At 35.7% G+C, this 17,884-nt stretch overlaps 1 protein-coding gene across 10 annotated transcripts in view; it reads left to right on the forward strand.

Annotated features, from left to right (window-relative positions):
• The window catches only part of MLIP (muscular LMNA interacting protein), a 252,382-nt gene that overhangs the window by 147,553 nt on the left and 86,945 nt on the right, over positions 1 to 17,884 (forward strand). For 7 of the 10 annotated variants that reach the window (XM_082729410.1, XM_082729414.1, XM_082729417.1 and 4 more), the window contains one exon: positions 2,835 to 2,906. The exons of the other annotated variants lie outside the window; for them this stretch is intronic. In XM_082729410.1, the coding sequence (XP_082585536.1) occupies positions 2,835 to 2,906 (72 nt within the window). The remainder of the gene's footprint in view (positions 1 to 2,834; positions 2,907 to 17,884) is intronic. 10 annotated transcript variants of the gene reach the window in all.

The raw sequence follows: 17,884 nt of genomic DNA on the forward strand, positions 1-17,884 counted from the left end.
AACTGACTGCAAAAGCCAAGGAGACCATTCCAGTTAGTATCATCTTCATTGTATTAATTGATTTTATTGTCAATATCTTCAAGGTGATGATTATATTCTACTTTGTGTTAAAAATACATCTAGTTTAACACACACCTTTTAAAAAAAGATTTTATTATGTATTTATTTAGGGAGTGAGTGCGTGAGTGAGGAAATGGGGAGAGGGAGAGAGTGTCCCAAGCAGGCTCCATGCTTAGTGTGGAGCCTGACATGGCCCGATTTCATGACCCTGAGATCATGACCCAAACCAAAATCAAGAGCTGGACGCTTAATTGACTGAGCCAAGCACCCCAACACACCACTTTTCAACATTTGTAAAGGAATATTGACAGAAGAAGGTGATGAGGATAGTGAAATTCTTCAACTGAGGATCAGTAAGGAGAGGTGAGGTAGAAACAGCTGTACAACAATTGTGCTGACTTGAGCTCTTCACATGTGTCATCATTCCAAGATGCATAGAAAGGACCAATGGAGTAAGTTATCAGGAAGCATATCTTGGCTCAGTATAAGGGAGATTTTTTTTTGTTTTTTTAAAGCCACTTCTTACAATTAAGCCTGAGCATGCTGACTTGGGAGGTAGGTAAGAGTTCATGTGGTAGCTGAACAGAGGATCAATCAGAGAGATTCATGTCTTGGATGAGAGGGTTGAACCAGATGGCCTTAATATCACATCTAATTCTAAGACTGTATGGCATTATGTGTGCAGTAACAGTATATCTATCTGTATAGGTTTGTCCAAGTATATACTCCAGGGCAGTTGGGGATAGGAGAACTGAAAATGTAAGTGACTGTATGTCCTGAAATGAGAGGCAAAGGTCTATCATAGATAAGTGCATAGCTGTTGACTGGCATGTCTGCATCCAAATCCCAGTTATGACTTACTACTACTTAGTGGCCTTGGATAAGTTACTTAACATCTGTATACTTTAGTTTCTATATATAAACTGAATGTGATTAGAATCTATCCAATAGGGGTGCCTGGGTGGCTCAGAGGGCTAAGCCCCTGCCTGCAGCTCTGGTCATGATCCCAGAGTCCTGGGATCGAGCCCTGCATCAGGCTCTCTGCTCAGCAGGGAGCCTGCTTTCTCCTCTCTCTGCTTGGCTCTCTGCCTACTTGTGGTCTCGGTCTGTCAAATAAATAAATAAAAATAAAATCGTTAGAATCTATCCAATAATTTGGTTGTGACAATTAAATGAGATAATGTACATAAAGCTTCTAGAATGGTACCTGGCTCATAGTGAGTGTTAGCTATTATTATTATTATTAAAACTATTATTATAATTAAGTATCTATGAAACCATCATGGCAGAGTAATGATATATTCTATTATATATTCTTTGTCTGCCTAGGTATTCTTTGAGAGAAAATATTATCTCATAGAGAAAGCATGGATATTGGTTCCAAGCAGGCCTGGGTTCCAAACCTGTTTCTATTCTTTACGGGCTGTGTATCTTAGACAAGTCACTTGACCGTACTGTGCCTCCCTTCCCTAATGGTTCTTTAACCATAGGGCTTCTGTAAAATTAAATGAGGTAGTGTATATAACTTGCCTGGTCCTAAGTGTCAGCTATTACTCTCCACAAAGAGATTTTTCTCTTTCGTTTTCAGTCCTTATCCAGAATATGTCATATGGGGACTATAGCAGTGCTGGGTCAATATAAAGACAAGGGCTTGAAGGCATCTGAGACTTTTCCCCCAGGCCTGGCATTTTTATTTTTCTCTACCTCACCTCCTTTGTAAGGAAAATGAATGTATTACTTCCCCTTCCTCATATCATTTTAATGGAAGATTATATCAAGTATATCCATAAAACTCAAGGCTTTATTATATTTGACTATTATGTCTTCTATGATCCTGTGGTCTGCCCAGGGGACTAAGATGGCTTGGAGTCCTCTGCCAACTACTAGCTGGCTCTGGACCCCTGGGGAAGCTGTCTGAGACAGAGGCTTTTGAAGCGATAAGAGCCTTGACCTTGGTTAAGCAGCATGGGACCCAGAGAAATATCAAAACCGGGCTTTTGATTATGCATAGTATCCTGATTTATACAGCTTCCTCATGCTCCACCCTCTCTTTCAAATACTGCATGAAACTGATCTATATTACTCTGCGTTTTATTTAAAACTCAGGATGTTTCGTCATTGGATTCATCAATATCATTTCATTAGAAAGAGCAGGAGATGATGAAGTTTAAAAAAGTGGATTGAAGATCAAAAGTTTGGCCTTTGAATCTTTTCATTATGGAGTTAAATTGCTGATATTGCTTCTATTCAAAATATGCTACTTATTAAACATTACGGCTAAATTTTATGTATTCTGACCCTTGTTTTTACAAAAGATGCAAGAGAATATATCAAGAGTTCAATTAGATTTGTTGGCATAACATTTGTAAATTATGGCACTATAAAAAAGAACCCCTTTTCCTTTGAGAATTAAGCAAAACAAACAAAAAAAAACCCACCCACATTTATAGGCTAGTAGTACTCCTATGGGGGGACACACTGCTTATGAGAAATTTATAAGTAACTTTGTAGAAATGGATGTTTTTAAGTTCTGAAACTGCATAGCACATAATTGCCTATAATCCCTAGGCTGATATTTTACTGTGATAATTCTTTGTTTCTCATTCTAATAAAATATTAACATGGTAAGCTAATTTTTTCTGTTAAAAACAAGTTGCAATAACTGTTTTCTTCATTTGATAACGTGTCATTTAACTTGGCAGACCTAGTCTAAAATTATGTTCTATTCTTCCCCCTTTTCATCTCCGCTCTTGCTTTCTGGTTACTCATTCTAGCAATACAAGACCAAGTCAAGCTACAAGGCTTTTGCAGCAATCCCTACAAACACATTGCTTTTGGAACAGAAGGTCAGTGTTGGCTCAAAAGCAGAGGGAATTTTATGTTTCTAGTGTCATTCTGTTATGTGTTCTAAAATGGTTGTTTTGAAGTTCTGCTTTTACTAAATCGTTGCTCTTAGGGTCTCATGATGAAAGCATCTCGGTGAATAGAATTTGAGACATCATCGATTTATCACCAGAGGCTCAATATGGGCTTATAATTGTCCAGTCCACTGTAAAGCAGGCCTAGGAAACTTGATTTGGATTTGGAGAGGTCCCCGTCCTCTGGAATTTAAGAGCTTCCCCCTCTTTTCACATTGATCAAAATGGGGTTACATGAGGGCAACTGGCCAGTCAATACTTGGTGACTAGTATTGGTTTCTACAGGGTAGAAACATGTTAGCTGAGTATCCACCTTAGCTCCTTAGATCCCAGCATGGGCTAAACCTCTTTGGCCGTTCTCACCAGCCACTGATGCTATGTCCATGAGTGGAAGGGAGGACCGAAATCACTTCCAGTGACCCAGCTGCTTTCACATGCCTCTAGGGCATTTTTGCTTTGCTATTAAGAGTCATTAATTATAAAATTACAGGATTCTGCTTCAGTAGGTAGATTAAATTAAAGCCTCTTGTTTAATAAGCACATTACATATGTTCAAATGAAGGCCAAATGCAGGATTATATCAGAATCGAAGTGAAATCAATTCCCAAGTCTAAGAAATTACTCAGTGCATGTTATTTTTATATTTATTTAGGCAATCTATCTCAGTGTATTAAGCCTATTATTTTTTCTGTGTAATTAGAGTGTTTCAAATGTTATTGTTATCATTTGTCAAAATGTTAGTGTTGGCCAACCAGGTGTATCTTGAACATTGGTTTATGAATTTACTTTCTTGTTTTAGTATGATCTGGGTAAGGAAATCTTTGCATGATCTCTTATCTAAACCGTAGGAATCATTAGTGGGAGATACTCAGTAGCCTGCAGATGGGTTTTGGTGGGCAGCCTCTCTTTTATTCTAATCTCTGGTAACTAACTCTGATTTATCTATGTGTGGTCCAGAGTCCATGTTTTGTATTTGTGAACACTTCCAGCTGGGGAGCTGAGGAGTCGCCGGACTGCAGAGAGAGAGCTCTGCCACTTTGTCTCTAGCTTCTCTTCTGAATTTCTACCTTTTATAGCCCACGAAAAGATGAGATGGGCCTAATCACTGATTTCAGGAGGCTCAGGAGGATTCAGGAAGTGACCATTTTACCAGTGGTCCTTTATCCTATTATCTGGGGCTTTTATGTTGAGTCATAGTGCAGTGTTTTCTCACGGCAGACTCTTGGCCCATTTCAGATGGATTTTTGTGAAATATGGGCACAGTGTCTGACCCTACAGAAGTGGGAGAAACTCTCCTCCTCAGCAGCCAGGAGAAGTAAATAGGAGCCTGGTGGTTTTTCCCTCCATCATACTTGTCTCACCTAACCTAGTGCATTGTCATGTACCTGTGGGCTACCACTCTATTAGTTTTCTATTTAGAAAAATTAGAGTTAATTCTCCTTCAACAATGTTTGAAAGGAAAGGCTGGATGTCATTATTGGTTCCAGAATCTCTGTCTACTAGCTCTCTTCTCTTCCGAGTAAATGGATTTTAGAGATTATCATCTATTAGTTAGTCATTCAAAATGAAGAATCATTAATTTCCAGTTCATCATAAAACTATTTCATAAATGTATATGGTAATATCACTGTGTATTGAACTTAATGTTCAATATAGGAGGGTTTTTTGTTTTGTTTTGTTTTTGTTTTAAATTTTGAATAAGACAGACTCTATGGGAAAATTATTTTCTTTAGTACAACAAAATATAAATATCATGACGTCAAACTTACAATAGTTTTTTCTAGGCAGGACTGACTACTGTATAAACACTAGGACTGACTATTGTATAAGCACTAGTCTCTTGGCTAAGGGAAATTGGTTTTGGGCCACAAATATATGAATTGTTTGAAGATCACAAGATATGACATATGTTTGTTTTTTCTTTAGAGCCTTTGTATAATCTATTTTTTGGGGGGGCTGACTTTTCTATATTGTGTGTTGCTCCATGAGAAACTTTAATTTGTAAGGATTTTTAAATAACAAAGGTCTAATCTTGAGATTTTATCAGCATTTATTTCTATATTCACTAAAATTAAATATTTCCATGTTCCTTTCATGGTGGTAGTTTTAAAAAAATCTGGTAATTTAGGTATTTTTATCCATCTGTTTATATAATAGAACTCAACCTATGCCATTAAAATCAAAGGGACTTATTTCTGAATTGAGTGGGAAAATTAAGACTCTAATTGTCAGAAATTCTGTTTTGGGAAGAATTAACACTTTGGAATATTTTCTGAGACCCTTTAATATCACACAGAACATCACAATTAAAAAGAATGGGGATGCTGCAGTGCCATTATAATATTCGGTTAGGGTCTCTGCTGTGGATTGCCTTAAAAATAGAACTAATGAATTTAATTTAGACAGTTTAACAATTATCCCCTCCCAAACACATTAAACTCACGGTTGATGTTTTATACCACATTTTATTTTATAGTATATGGTATAATGAGGAACTGGAATCACTTTAAGAAATAATACTATTTTTAAAAGCAAGATTTTCTCCAAATTGAAGTACAGGCATCCCTTTCAATCACATATTAAGCTATCATTGAATCACTGGATTGGTTTCAGCTTTAATCACCCCTAGATGAAACCCATCATTTTCAAAAGAGTACATTTTGTTGGCAGGAGACATGAGGTTTCTGGTAGTTCTGTTCTGTAATTTATTGTCTGCATCAAAACTTAAATTTATAGCTTATTCTGTATTCTGTAATTTTTTCCCCCATGAACATTTAGGAGGAAAGCATTTTTAGCTTAAGCCTTAACTAAGGCTTTATAGGAAGAGATAAATGCGAGGCGTATTTTAATGTGTTAGTTTCAGAGTCTTTGGCTTCATCTCCTACCAATAATCATCTTCTCCAAGATTGAGATGAGGATGAAATGCAAGTGATTATAAAGCAGGAACAAAGTAATCAGATCAGCTTGTGTTTGTGACTGCCCACAAACTTTATTATGACATGTTCAACAATATTGTAGAGGAAATAATTGTGAAATGGACATTACCTTTTAGGTTTGTTTTGTATGCTTCTGTTCTTTTCAGAGAATGTTAAAGATCCTACTCTCTCTTACTGACTAATTTTTCTTCTTATCATATGAGTCTGATAGCAATAGGTACAAAGTGAAAATTAAACTGAAGGACTCATAGTAACATGCTGAATAAATGGCTTTTTATTTTTATTATGAAATTATACTAAGGAAAGGAAACATAGAGAAAGGAATATTTCCATGATATAAAACAGTATGCATCCTTATTGTTTCACAAGTGATTCATATTTTTCCATGAAAGCATATTTTTTAAAGCAGTTTTAGTTCTCCGTTCTTTTCTTCACAAGTATTTCTCAGGATAAAATCAAGGCTAGAGTTAGGTTCCATTTTCTAACAAATGGCATTGTTATCTGCCATTTTCAAGACATTTTTAATTTATAAGCTATGTGAGTTTGAAAGAAGGATAATAGAGTAGCTCAATTCTATAAATAGCACATTTAAATTATAGGGTTAATTATTTAAGTAAAAGTTAGTATAAAAATTATTTTATTTTCTCCCAGTGGAGGGAAGTTAAAGAATAGCCGTTCTGAAGACAATTGTAAAAATCGTGCTATAGAAATGGAAAGGTGAAGATTCAAGATGTCTTGTCGGGTTTTAAATCAATTTATTCTAAATTGTCAGCTTAAAATTTTAAAGCATGAGTTGGTAAACTTTAATCTGATTAAACATATGTCTTTGGGTGAGATATTTTAAGATCTCTGCATGTCTCAAAAATCTAACAAAATCTGGTTGCTAGCTTAGCATATGGCCTATACTAGAGAGGCATCTCTTAATTGATTAGTACAAGGAAATGTGTTCCCATTTCTCTAGCAATGGAAAAATGCCCAGGACCCAAATCTATTCCAGTTGGTTCTCCTTAGGCAGTTGTATACCATGCACGTGTCTCTTTTAAAGCCCTTACCAAGCCATATGTAATTATACATGTTGGTAGCTTTTTTTTCCCCCTACTATGAACTATTTGAGGGAATATAGTAGTTTTTTGTTAGGCGTTCATTGAATGAATTACTTTGGTTTGCAGATGAGTAGGTCACTAAAATGTCCAATTTTATTTCATAGGATTTTAAGACAAATTTTTGCTCATAAAATTATAAAAATTAAGGACCCTAATGTATGATAATTTGGGCAATGATAATTAAGAATCTTTCTTTAAGGTAGAATAAACTTCATCAATTCTATTTAACATGTAAAAGCTATGAAAGACCTTCTACTACGAGGGAAGTAAATTGATTTTAGACCTGGTACCTTTTAGCAACTCGAAAATACAATCACAATGGCTGCCATATTGAACATTCTGGTGAATCAGACACTGAGCTAAATGTTTTGCTATACTCACAATTCTGTGAAGATTTTGATGTTCAAAGATGCCAAGTAAATCCCCCAAAGTAGCAGAGCTATTATGTTGCTGAATTGGACCTTATATGATTATCTCCCAGCATTTTCCTGTTTACCATGCAAGTGACATCAACTAGCTGAAGTGAAATACTGAGCAAGAAATGATGATTTTGGATTTCTATCTATAATACTTTTTTTCATTACGTGCTAAAATATATTAAAATCCTCATCAAATTAGAGCAACAGAAGTTTTTGTTTTTGTTTTTTAGTGAAAAACAATGAAAGAGAATGGGAAATGATTTAGCCCCCTGAGACTTGAAAGTTTACCAACCAGCTCTGACTCCTTGGGTTGCTGAGATGAGTCACATTACAATGAAAGAGGTTTGAGCCGGAAACAAGGCACACCTTTCTGATGTCCTTGATTAAATGAAGGAAAAATATGAATTCTCCTGTTATTGAACCTTAATGAATGGTTTTGAAATAGGCTGTAATGGTCTGCACAAATTCCCTTCCTTCTGTGTGGTAGGAAGAGATGCTCAACCCTTCAGTGTTTTGGGGATTATAAACACTGTGTAGATTTCCTCAATTGTTAAATATTTTAAACCCATCATGAAAATAATGTAAGGATAAATACATCTGTATCTTTAAAGAAGCTGTACCTTTAAGTATCTGGAAGCCCTTTTGGCTTTCAGTGTACATTTCCCCCTTTTCTTCAGATCTGAATGCTATTCAGACCCGAATCTTCAACTATATAATCAAAGTGAGATTTATTTTGCTGAAGATATCTCTAATCCTACAAATACTTTTGTGTTAATGACTGAAAATCAAACAAGGCTTTTGTAGTCTTCAGAGGATTTATTCTACCAGATACATAGCTGGTCAGATTAACAAAGTATAGGAGCATTTGGGTTTAGCATGGGAGGGGGGTTAATTTGATCATGACTGAAACAGAGTAACTGGCCCATAACATTTTTTTTTTTAAAGGGAACCAACTCTTTTTTTTTTAATTTAATTAATTTATTTGATAGACAGAGATCACAAGTAGGCAGAGAGGCAGGCAGAGAGGAAGGGAAGCAGGCTCCCTGCTGAGCAGAGAGCCCGATGCGATGCGGGGCTAGATCCCAGGACCCTGAGATCATGACCTGAGCCGAAGGCAGAGGCTTAACCCACTGAGCCACCCAGGCGCCCGCCCATAACATTTTTGAAGCCCAATCTAATTAGATAGTCTAGGCATCATAAAAAGTTTACAAGCCCTTTTAGGTTAGTCTTCCTTTGAAAGTAGTTTGCTTTCTGGCTCTGTTTAAAGTGCAATTGATTCATGCTGTCTTTAGATTTTTAGAAGTTAATCCTATTTCCAGAAAGCAGGTTAGACTGATGTAATATATCTGACTTAAAAGTGCCTGCAGTTCCATCAAGGTTCTCTTTTCAGATGAGAAGCACCTGTTACAGTTTACTGGCGTAAACTGTATTCCCATAAGAACTTTGATTTACAGTGCTTGTTCAGAGTCCTTGCCTCTTAATTATAATGTAGTGCTGAGCTCAGAAACTATTTTCTACTAGAAATCGGATTTACTATGTCTCTTCTTAAAAACTGGACCCCACAGTCAGCTGTTCTGAGCAAAAGAAAACTACTTTTTTTATTTTTTTAAAGATTTTATTTATTTACTTATTTTTGAGAGAGAAAGAGAGTGGCAGAGTGGCAGGCAGAGGCAGAGACAGAAGTAGGCTCCCCACTGAGCAAGGAGGCCAAAGCAGGACTTGATCCCAGGTCCCTGGGATCATGACCTTAACCGACTGAGCCACCCAGGCGTCGCAAGATAACTACTTTTAATGAAAATATTCCTCATACCTTATATTAGTTAAGAGTCTTTAAAAAATAAGATTCAAAGCATTCACCATTTATGTCTCACTTGGCTAGAAAATTGATGTCCAATTTGGTAGAAAATATATGTTTCTAATAAAACTCTTTTATTGGAGAATATTTTGAGACAACTTCATTCAAAATTAATAAATCTAAAAGAGCATCAATACATTGCTGCTGGCTAAGGTTTCAAAAAGCAATCTATGGTTAAAGTTCTTTTAATGGAGATTTAATAAATTTTCATTTATATATATTTTTGTACCACAGGGGGGAAAAAAACTCTTTAAGGCTGGCAGAAAGAATGAATCAAGATGATACATTTGACAAATAACTCCTCATTAATTAAAAAAATCTATTCTAATACTTTTCCAAGCTATTGAAACTCAAAATAACCTTTTCTCCAAATTTTAATGCACTCTGAGTATTACCCTATTTCAAAGTTTCAGCATTATTCACCTAATTCCAGTTATCTTCCTTAATTTTCCAAGGGTTCTGAGTAGATAGTGTTTTCATTCATTGAGTAAATTCAATATTTTAAATGGCCTCCTGAAAGTTGTGTTTGTCTAGAGTAAGTTCCTACAGAGTAACTAACCAAGATATTAACCTTTTTTGACTGTAGCTGAAAAAACACCACCTCATTACATTAGCATCAATCATATGCTCAGCTCTTTGATGGTAAACAAATTTAATTGAAGTGTAGGAAAAAAAAATAAAGTATTTGTTATTTAAAATATTCAAAGGGTTTAAACTACTTCTCTAGAACATTTTACAGAGGAGGATTAAAATCATATTATTTGTATGATTCACTTATTCATTTAACTCCATTTAGTTGTTACTTTACCCTTTCGATTCATCCTAAGAATCTTTATCGATCACTGGCTCTATCCTGGGGCTATAAAGATAAATAGCATATTTTTCCGACTGTGATAGGGACAAATGGTCCAGTTGGGTAGAGATACTGTTGAAAAGTAATTATGATATCATATGTTTAAAGCATGTACAAAGTGATATGGTGCCCAAGGAAGGAATGACAGATTTTTCCTAGTATGAGGACCAAAAATAATTCATGAAGGAATTTGATTAACATCTTTAGGGTGAAACGGAATTCTTGAAGTGAGCTGAGAATGAAGGACCATCCAGGCAGAGTTAATAACATGTAGTTACAAGTTCAAAGAACTCAAGCGGTTCTTCGTGGTTGTAGAGCAGCTTGCAAAGGAAGAGAAAATAGAAGATACAATTGAAAAGGTAAAGAAGGGCTGGATCAAACTGTTCCCCCAAGAAGTTTGTTCTTAGTCCTTCTCATTAATTTCTGACTTTTTTCTTCTCCATAATTATCACTGTAGTTAAAAGTACGGCATCAAGTCTAAAATTAAGTCCCCATATTATGTGTCACCTTGACGTAATAGTGAAATTAGAGGGGTCTCAAGTAGCCTAACTTCACATTCCTCTCCCCACTGTCCACCCCCAGAGAAGGTCCCCTAACCCTCCTTATCAAACTGACCATGTACAGTTTCTACTGAATCAAACAAGCCAATCACAACTTTCTACAAACCAGGGGACATGTACGTCACCCTCTTGATACTACAAAGCCTGTCTTCCACCACCCCTGGTCGTTTACTTTGTGCCTGAATACAGCCCTTGTGTGGCCCAGTGTGGTGTGCAGCATTCTCTTCCTCTAGGCTGTGAATATATCTGACTAATTAATTGTTGGTTCCATCTGCCCAGTGGTCGAGGAAAAAGAAGGAAGGCAAAAGAGAAATTTTTTATGGTTAGAAAGAGGCAATCTCACATATATTTTTAAAAAGATTTTATTTATTTATTTTACAGAGAGAGAGAGATCACAAGTAGGCAGAGAGGCAGGCAGAGGAGGAGAGGGAAGCAGGCTCCCTGCTGAGCAGAGAGCCCGATGAGAGGCTTGATCCCAGGACCCTGAGATCATGACTTGAGCCGAAGGCAGTTGCTCAACCCACTGAGACATCCAGGTGTCGCCAATCTCATGCATTTCTATTAGGTTATCATAGATAATGTTTTATATTTTTTAAATTACTGCAGAAGAGTAGATTTTGCAAAAAAAAAAAATTTCAGACAATATTTTCTTTGTTACTTATTGAAATATTTTCCTTTGTGACTAATTGAAATGAGAAGATGGTAAATTCTTATTTTTAGATGCAACTTTTCTGAATTCTGAGGTGTTTATCTTAGGCCAAAATGACAACCAGCATCTGCCCATGGTTCCTGTTGGTGAAGATTAACAGTTCTGGATCTGTTTCTGTCACTGGGTTTGTTAGAAGGGGAAAATTTGATCCCGTTGAGTCTTAGATTGCATGGTTTCACAGCTTGTGTTACACTTTCTGGTCAGAACATGCGTATATCAGACTGATAATGAGGAAACGCAGAATCAAAGGTAAATCTAAATAACAGGACAGGAGAGCCTGTAATTTCCAGTTGAATACAGCAACTGGTTCACCCCAAATATGAAGCTGAGCTCATAAAAAAGTCAGGGAAATCCCCAAGGGTCAAATCCCAAAAGCAAGTTGAAATTCAGAATGCTTAGTTATTTGGAAGATACTATGCTCCCTAATCTTAGAGATTTGGATTTTCTATCAAACTGGTGAAGGGAGAGAAAGATTTGGGGCTGAGTGAGATGAAGACTGGAATTGCCTCCCTGTCATAAAGCCAGGGTTTCTGAAGGGTTACATTCTCAATTACAAGATGAATAAGATGAATAAGAGGGGTGCCTGGGTGGCTCAGTGGGTGGCTTAGTGGGTTCAAGCCTCTGCCTTTGGCTCAGGTCATGATCCCAGTGTCCTGGGATTGAGCACATCTGGCTCTCCGCTCAGCAGGGAGCCTGCTCCCCCCCCACCCCCGCCCTGCCCCTGCCTGCCTCTCTGCCTACTTGTGATCTCTGTCAAAAAAAAAAAAAAAGGATAAGAAAAAAGAAATTTGCAAAGGGAAATGACAAGCAAACTTTCTTATGTCAGCCTGGGCTCAGGGTAGGAAAAAAGAGAATCTTTAACTGTAAGCCTACCCTGAAGTGGGTTTGAGATTTGAATTTACGTGGTCTCTGTGATAAGGAAAGTTTATGCTAATGAATTGAAATGAGTTTGACTCATTATATTTGTAGGAAATGAACAGTAACTGGTATTGGACCAATTCTTTTGTAGATAACTCTGATAAACTAGGCAAAATACAAAAAAATAATTGTCTGAAAGTACTGAACTAAGTGACCAAGAGCAGGTTGAACTTCAGTAGAGTCAGTGTTTGTAAAGAGATAAAGGAATTGAGTGATTTTCCAAATTTTCTGAGTTTTTCATCTATGGGAGGCTCTTTTTCTCTTCACCATCGAGCAAACGAAAACTCAGCAAGAAACCAGCAGGCTTACTGGATGAGGAATCAGAGACGAGAACGGAGGGTTACACAGGATCTGGAAAGTGAGGGGAGAATCTGGGAAAAGAGTGAGTCACAGAAAGGAAGCCCGAAATGTTGCATATAAACTCTTTCCAAACCCCTGGATGACCACTGAATTACACATGTGCCTGTTAAGCCCAGCTAACCTCAGCTAAGGATAAAATAACTAAACAGAGATTCCAGCTGCTGCCCACCATCAAGGAGACAGAGTTTGGAGCTGAATTAAGTGCCTGCTAAAACTAAACAATAACAATAAAATAGGATGCAAAATTACTAATTTCTAGACATACAAAGAAGCAGGATAATTTAAACCATCCTCAAAGAGAAAATGTAATACACAGGGAGTGACCCAAAGATGTTCCAGGTGTTGTTCTTGTAACTATCCTCAAGGGTATAAAGGGAAATATGCTGATAATGAGTTACATAGGACTTCACAAAATTAGAAACTAAAACAGACTCATATGGAAATCCTAGAGTCGAAAACTAAAATATTGGAAGTTAGAAAATGCACTGTATTTTTCAAGGAAAAAATGAAGACGCAGATGTGTCAGTGAACTTGAAGATAAATTGCTAGAAATGACCTGATATGAAGAAAAGGGGAACACAAATAGATGAACAGAGTTCCAGTGACATGGGGGATGATATCAAAATGTAATTAGAGTCACAGAGGGTGAGGAGAGAATGGGGTAGAAAAAATATTTGAATAACTAATAGACAAAATTTTTCCATATTTGGTATAATATGTAATACTTTTTAGAAGCTCAGATAGTCCCCAAAATGTTTAATTCAAAGAAAATCATGACTGAGCATATTACAATCAAACTTCTAAAAATCAAATTTAAGGAGAAAATTTTGGAAGCAGTCAGGGAAAAATAATGCATTACATACCGAGGAACAACAATAAAATAATTGCTAACTTCTCATTAGAAACAGTGGAGGCCAGATGACAATGAACGGAATGACATATTTAAATGCTGAGAGAGAGAGAGAGGAAAAAACTCTCTTATGAGAGCTGTTATTATTTTGCTGGGGAAAACCGCTTCAAGAATGAAGGCAAAATGAAGATGTTTTCAGCTGAAAGAAGACAGAGAATTCGTTGATTACGGATTTGTACAACAAAATATGCTAAAGGAATTTCGTCAAGCTGAAGATAAATAATGGTGAATAGAAACTCAGAACTTCAGGAAGGAAAGCAGAACATGGAAAATAATAAATATGTGGATAACTATAAAAAATTTTTACTATTTTGTAAAAATTCCTTTAACATACATATAACTAAGGCAAAAATTAAAACATGAGGGACACCTGAGTGGCTCAGTGGGTTAAAGCCTCTGCCTTTGGCTCAGGTCATGATCCCAGGGTCCTGGGATCCAGCCCCACGTGGGGCTCTCTGCTCAGCAGGGAGCCTGCTTCTTCCCCACCCCCCATCTCTGCCTGCTTCTCTGCCTACTTGTGATCTCTTTTTCTCTCTCTGTCAAATAAATAAAATCTTTAAAAAGAAAAAAAAGTAGTTAAAAAAATTAAAACATGATAATAGGTTGGTAGCATATTCAAATACATTTATAAGGCAATTAGAACATAAAAAAAAGAGTAGGGGTTGAAGGGAGCTATACAATTGCTAGATTATTGAATAGTATGTGAATTGAATCTAGATTTTGTACTGCTTGGTTTAGACCTTGGTATAAAAAGAAAAATTTTCAAGGTTAATTTGTTAAAAAAAATAGTCTATAACATTCATATTCATTTTAATGTAAGCCATACTCACTGCCACAGTGGACAAACCCTGATATTTCAGTGGCTTAACACAATCATTGTTTATTTCCTTTCCATATCCATGTTTGTAGTGTTTATTTTTTCTCTCCCACATGAGTTCTTAGTAATTCAGTGACTTAGGAAGGCAGTCGGCTCCCATCTTGTGTCTTAGTTATCTGAAGAAGATGGAAGAGAGAATTATGGAAAGTCATATCCACTTTTAGCTGCCTTGCTAACCAGAGGTTATGTATGGCTTCTACTCACATTTATTTCATAAGAATAAGTCACAAGATCATACTTAAATTCTTGAGACCAAAGAAATGTTTATCTGTGTCCAAGAAAATGAAAATCTCTGATGAACATCTAGCATTTTCTTTGCCATGATATCCAAATGAGTGGAGGGCAAATGAGTTAGAAAAAAACAAATTTAATCAATTAAAATATTCAAAAACTGAATAAAAATGAAATAGGAAAAGTAAAACAAAAATAAAACAAGTGTTTTGGAAACATTTAAATATATAAGTAATTGTAATTAAAGAAATGTTAACCTCTCCAGCTAAAAGACAGTGGAAATTAGACTGGATCAAAAAATGAATTCTAGACATCTGCTATTTATAAACCACTGATTTTTAATGTTTGAATGTAGGAAGTTGAAAAAGAAAGAGGCATAAAATGATATACTAGTAAAATGCTAATCAAAGCATTTGGTTATATGAGGCAAAGTACATATTAAGACATAAAGCATTACTGGTGAGACAGAGGGTCACTTTATAATGATAAACATTTAAGTCATGAGGGAGGAATACTTCTAATTATGAATGTAGCTAATAAAATGACTTCAAACTAGGTTGAGCAAAAATTGCTGGTATCACAGGGAGAGATTTACAAACCCACTATTATTCCCTGAGATTTTATGATACCTCTTTCAATTACTGATAGAGCACTTATGCAGGAAATCCAGTAAAACTAGGATAAATTGAATAAAACAATAATTTTGATCAGATAGATACACACTTACATGCAGAAGCCTGCAGACCACAGAAGATAGATATTTTCTTAAGCATAAATGGAATATTTATAAAACCATGTCTTATGTCATAAATCTCAAACTTCATAAAAAGTCACTATTATGAAGAAAAAATTCTCTGGCTATAGCATAACTAAAATAGATAATTTTAAAATTGGAAAAAATCCTCATTTTAAAAAATTAATAGAGAAAACCTCTTTTAAATAGCCCATGAGTCTAAGTAATCTTAACAGAAATATTTAAAGATGTATTGAAAACGGAATGACAGCAATCATACTGTCTTATAATGTAATGACTTGTGAAATGCAACAAAAGGAATACATTCAGAAAGGTTAGGATAAGTCCAAAAAAAGGTAGAGGGAAGGAATTAGTTACAGGTATTAACATATATTCCTGAAATGGAATATGAATATGTCAAAGAAGGTCAATGCCAATATGTAGTTCAATTAAGAGATGAGAAATTGATCATTCTCTGGAGAAACTGATTGTTTAAAAAAGTAGGTAGACACAAATAAATATTAGAGATGATAAAGGAGTGGGACCAAGATGGCAGTATGAGACTTCTGAAATTTCCTCTTCCCATAGACACACCAAATATACAGCTGAACAATTCCCTCTGAGAAAAATCCAGAAACTATGTGAGTGACTCTTACACACTGGATGAATGAGAATATCAAAACAGGTTAAAAAAAAGAAAAGGCTAAGATACCCTGTCCTTATAAACGCCAATGCTGGCACAGCTCCACGTGGTTGGGGAAGAATCCCCAACTCCCAGATTCGTTGTGAGGCATGAAGGATTTAGACCACATATGAAGCAACCCAAATTTTAAGAATTCCACCCAAGGGCATGACTTACTAGGTTAGAAAAGGGTTCCTTAAATCACAAAGGAAAATGATGAAAACTTTGTATTGGAATGAAAAGTTGTGTGTGTTATCATAAGACATATCGGCAATCATGAAAAGGGAAGGCAAGACTGGGAGAAGACATGTGTGCCACATCTAACTGACAAATACTTTGCATCAAAATTATATAAAATTTTCCAACAAATGAATAAAAAACAGACTACCCAATAGAACAATGAATACATATATAAAAGGAAACATGAATAACCAGTAAATACATAAAAGAGGCCCAACCTCAAAAATTATCAGGCAAATTCAACCTAAAACCATAGGGAGATATTTTATGTATGTCAGGATGTTAAGATTCTTCAAAGTCTGAAAAACAGGAACTCTCATTTATTGCAGTTACAAGTGTAAAACTATACAATTGTTTTAAAGAAAAATTTCACAGTATCTGAAAAAGCTATCTTTTTCTTTAGTCTTCAACTACAAATATGTTATAAAGAAAAGTGTACATGGGAGATAGTTGTTAACAGTTACTAATAGGGAAAATATGGGGCACCCTAAATATTCTGCACTCGAAGAAGTATCCATTTTGTTGTGGAATATGCATAAAATGGGATTTAATGTGGAGGTCCAACAACTAAATGAATAGCTATATGGAAAACAATAATAAGGGCTAGAGAAAATTTTCAGAGGTGATGGACGTGTTTATGGCAATAGACTGTTGACATGGTTTCATGGATATATACTTGTTTCCAAACACATCAGTTGCATATGTTAAATAGGTACAGATTTTTCTATTTCAACCGTATCTCAATAAAGTGGTTTAAAGCAAGCAAACAAGCACAAAAAAGTTCCAGAATCATATTTTATTTTTATATGAAATTAGAAGATTTGCACAACATAACCTTATATATTGTTTAGTGATGTATAAATATATTGCTACATTTTAAAAATTAAAGGCGTACACGTAATGATAAACACAAAATTAATGAGTGATGAATTCTCAGGTTCATGTGGAAGATGAAAAAGCAAGCAGGGAGGAATGCATACTGGTTTCCATTATTATGTGAAACTAATTATTCTCAATGGCGTACGAACACGGTACGGAGTGCCATCTTTCTCCATATCTAATCTATATGTCTAAAATAGGTATCTGAACTATATCACAGTAAATAAAAAGTAGATACCTGACCTATATCACAATAAACAAAAAGTATTTTTCAAAAGAGTTGGATGTCATCCGAGGCCAAGTCTAATGAATCAGGTAACCCAAAATTTTTATACCTAAATGATTAAAAATTAGGCAAGTTTCTTTCTTGTGTGTGCATGTTTCTTATTAAACTGACCCTGAAGCATTTTCTCAAAAATAGTTTTTGTGGTATTTTGAGAAAGGGCTACATCATTGTTTCTGTATGTCACTTCCCAACGTGATTTCTTTGAAGGGGACAGGCGTCATCTGGATGTATAACGTGTCCAAGTTCCAGTGTGTATGTTAAAAAGTTTGGCTTCCTTTCTTTATTTCAATACCGTATGTTGGAGATACTCATTACATTGGAGAAACTAGGCAGATGTGAGCAATGCTTCTATGCC

Source organism: Mustela nivalis (assembly GCF_964662115.1).
Source record: "Mustela nivalis genome assembly, chromosome: 5".
NCBI classification, from domain to species: Eukaryota; Metazoa; Chordata; class Mammalia; order Carnivora; family Mustelidae; genus Mustela; species Mustela nivalis.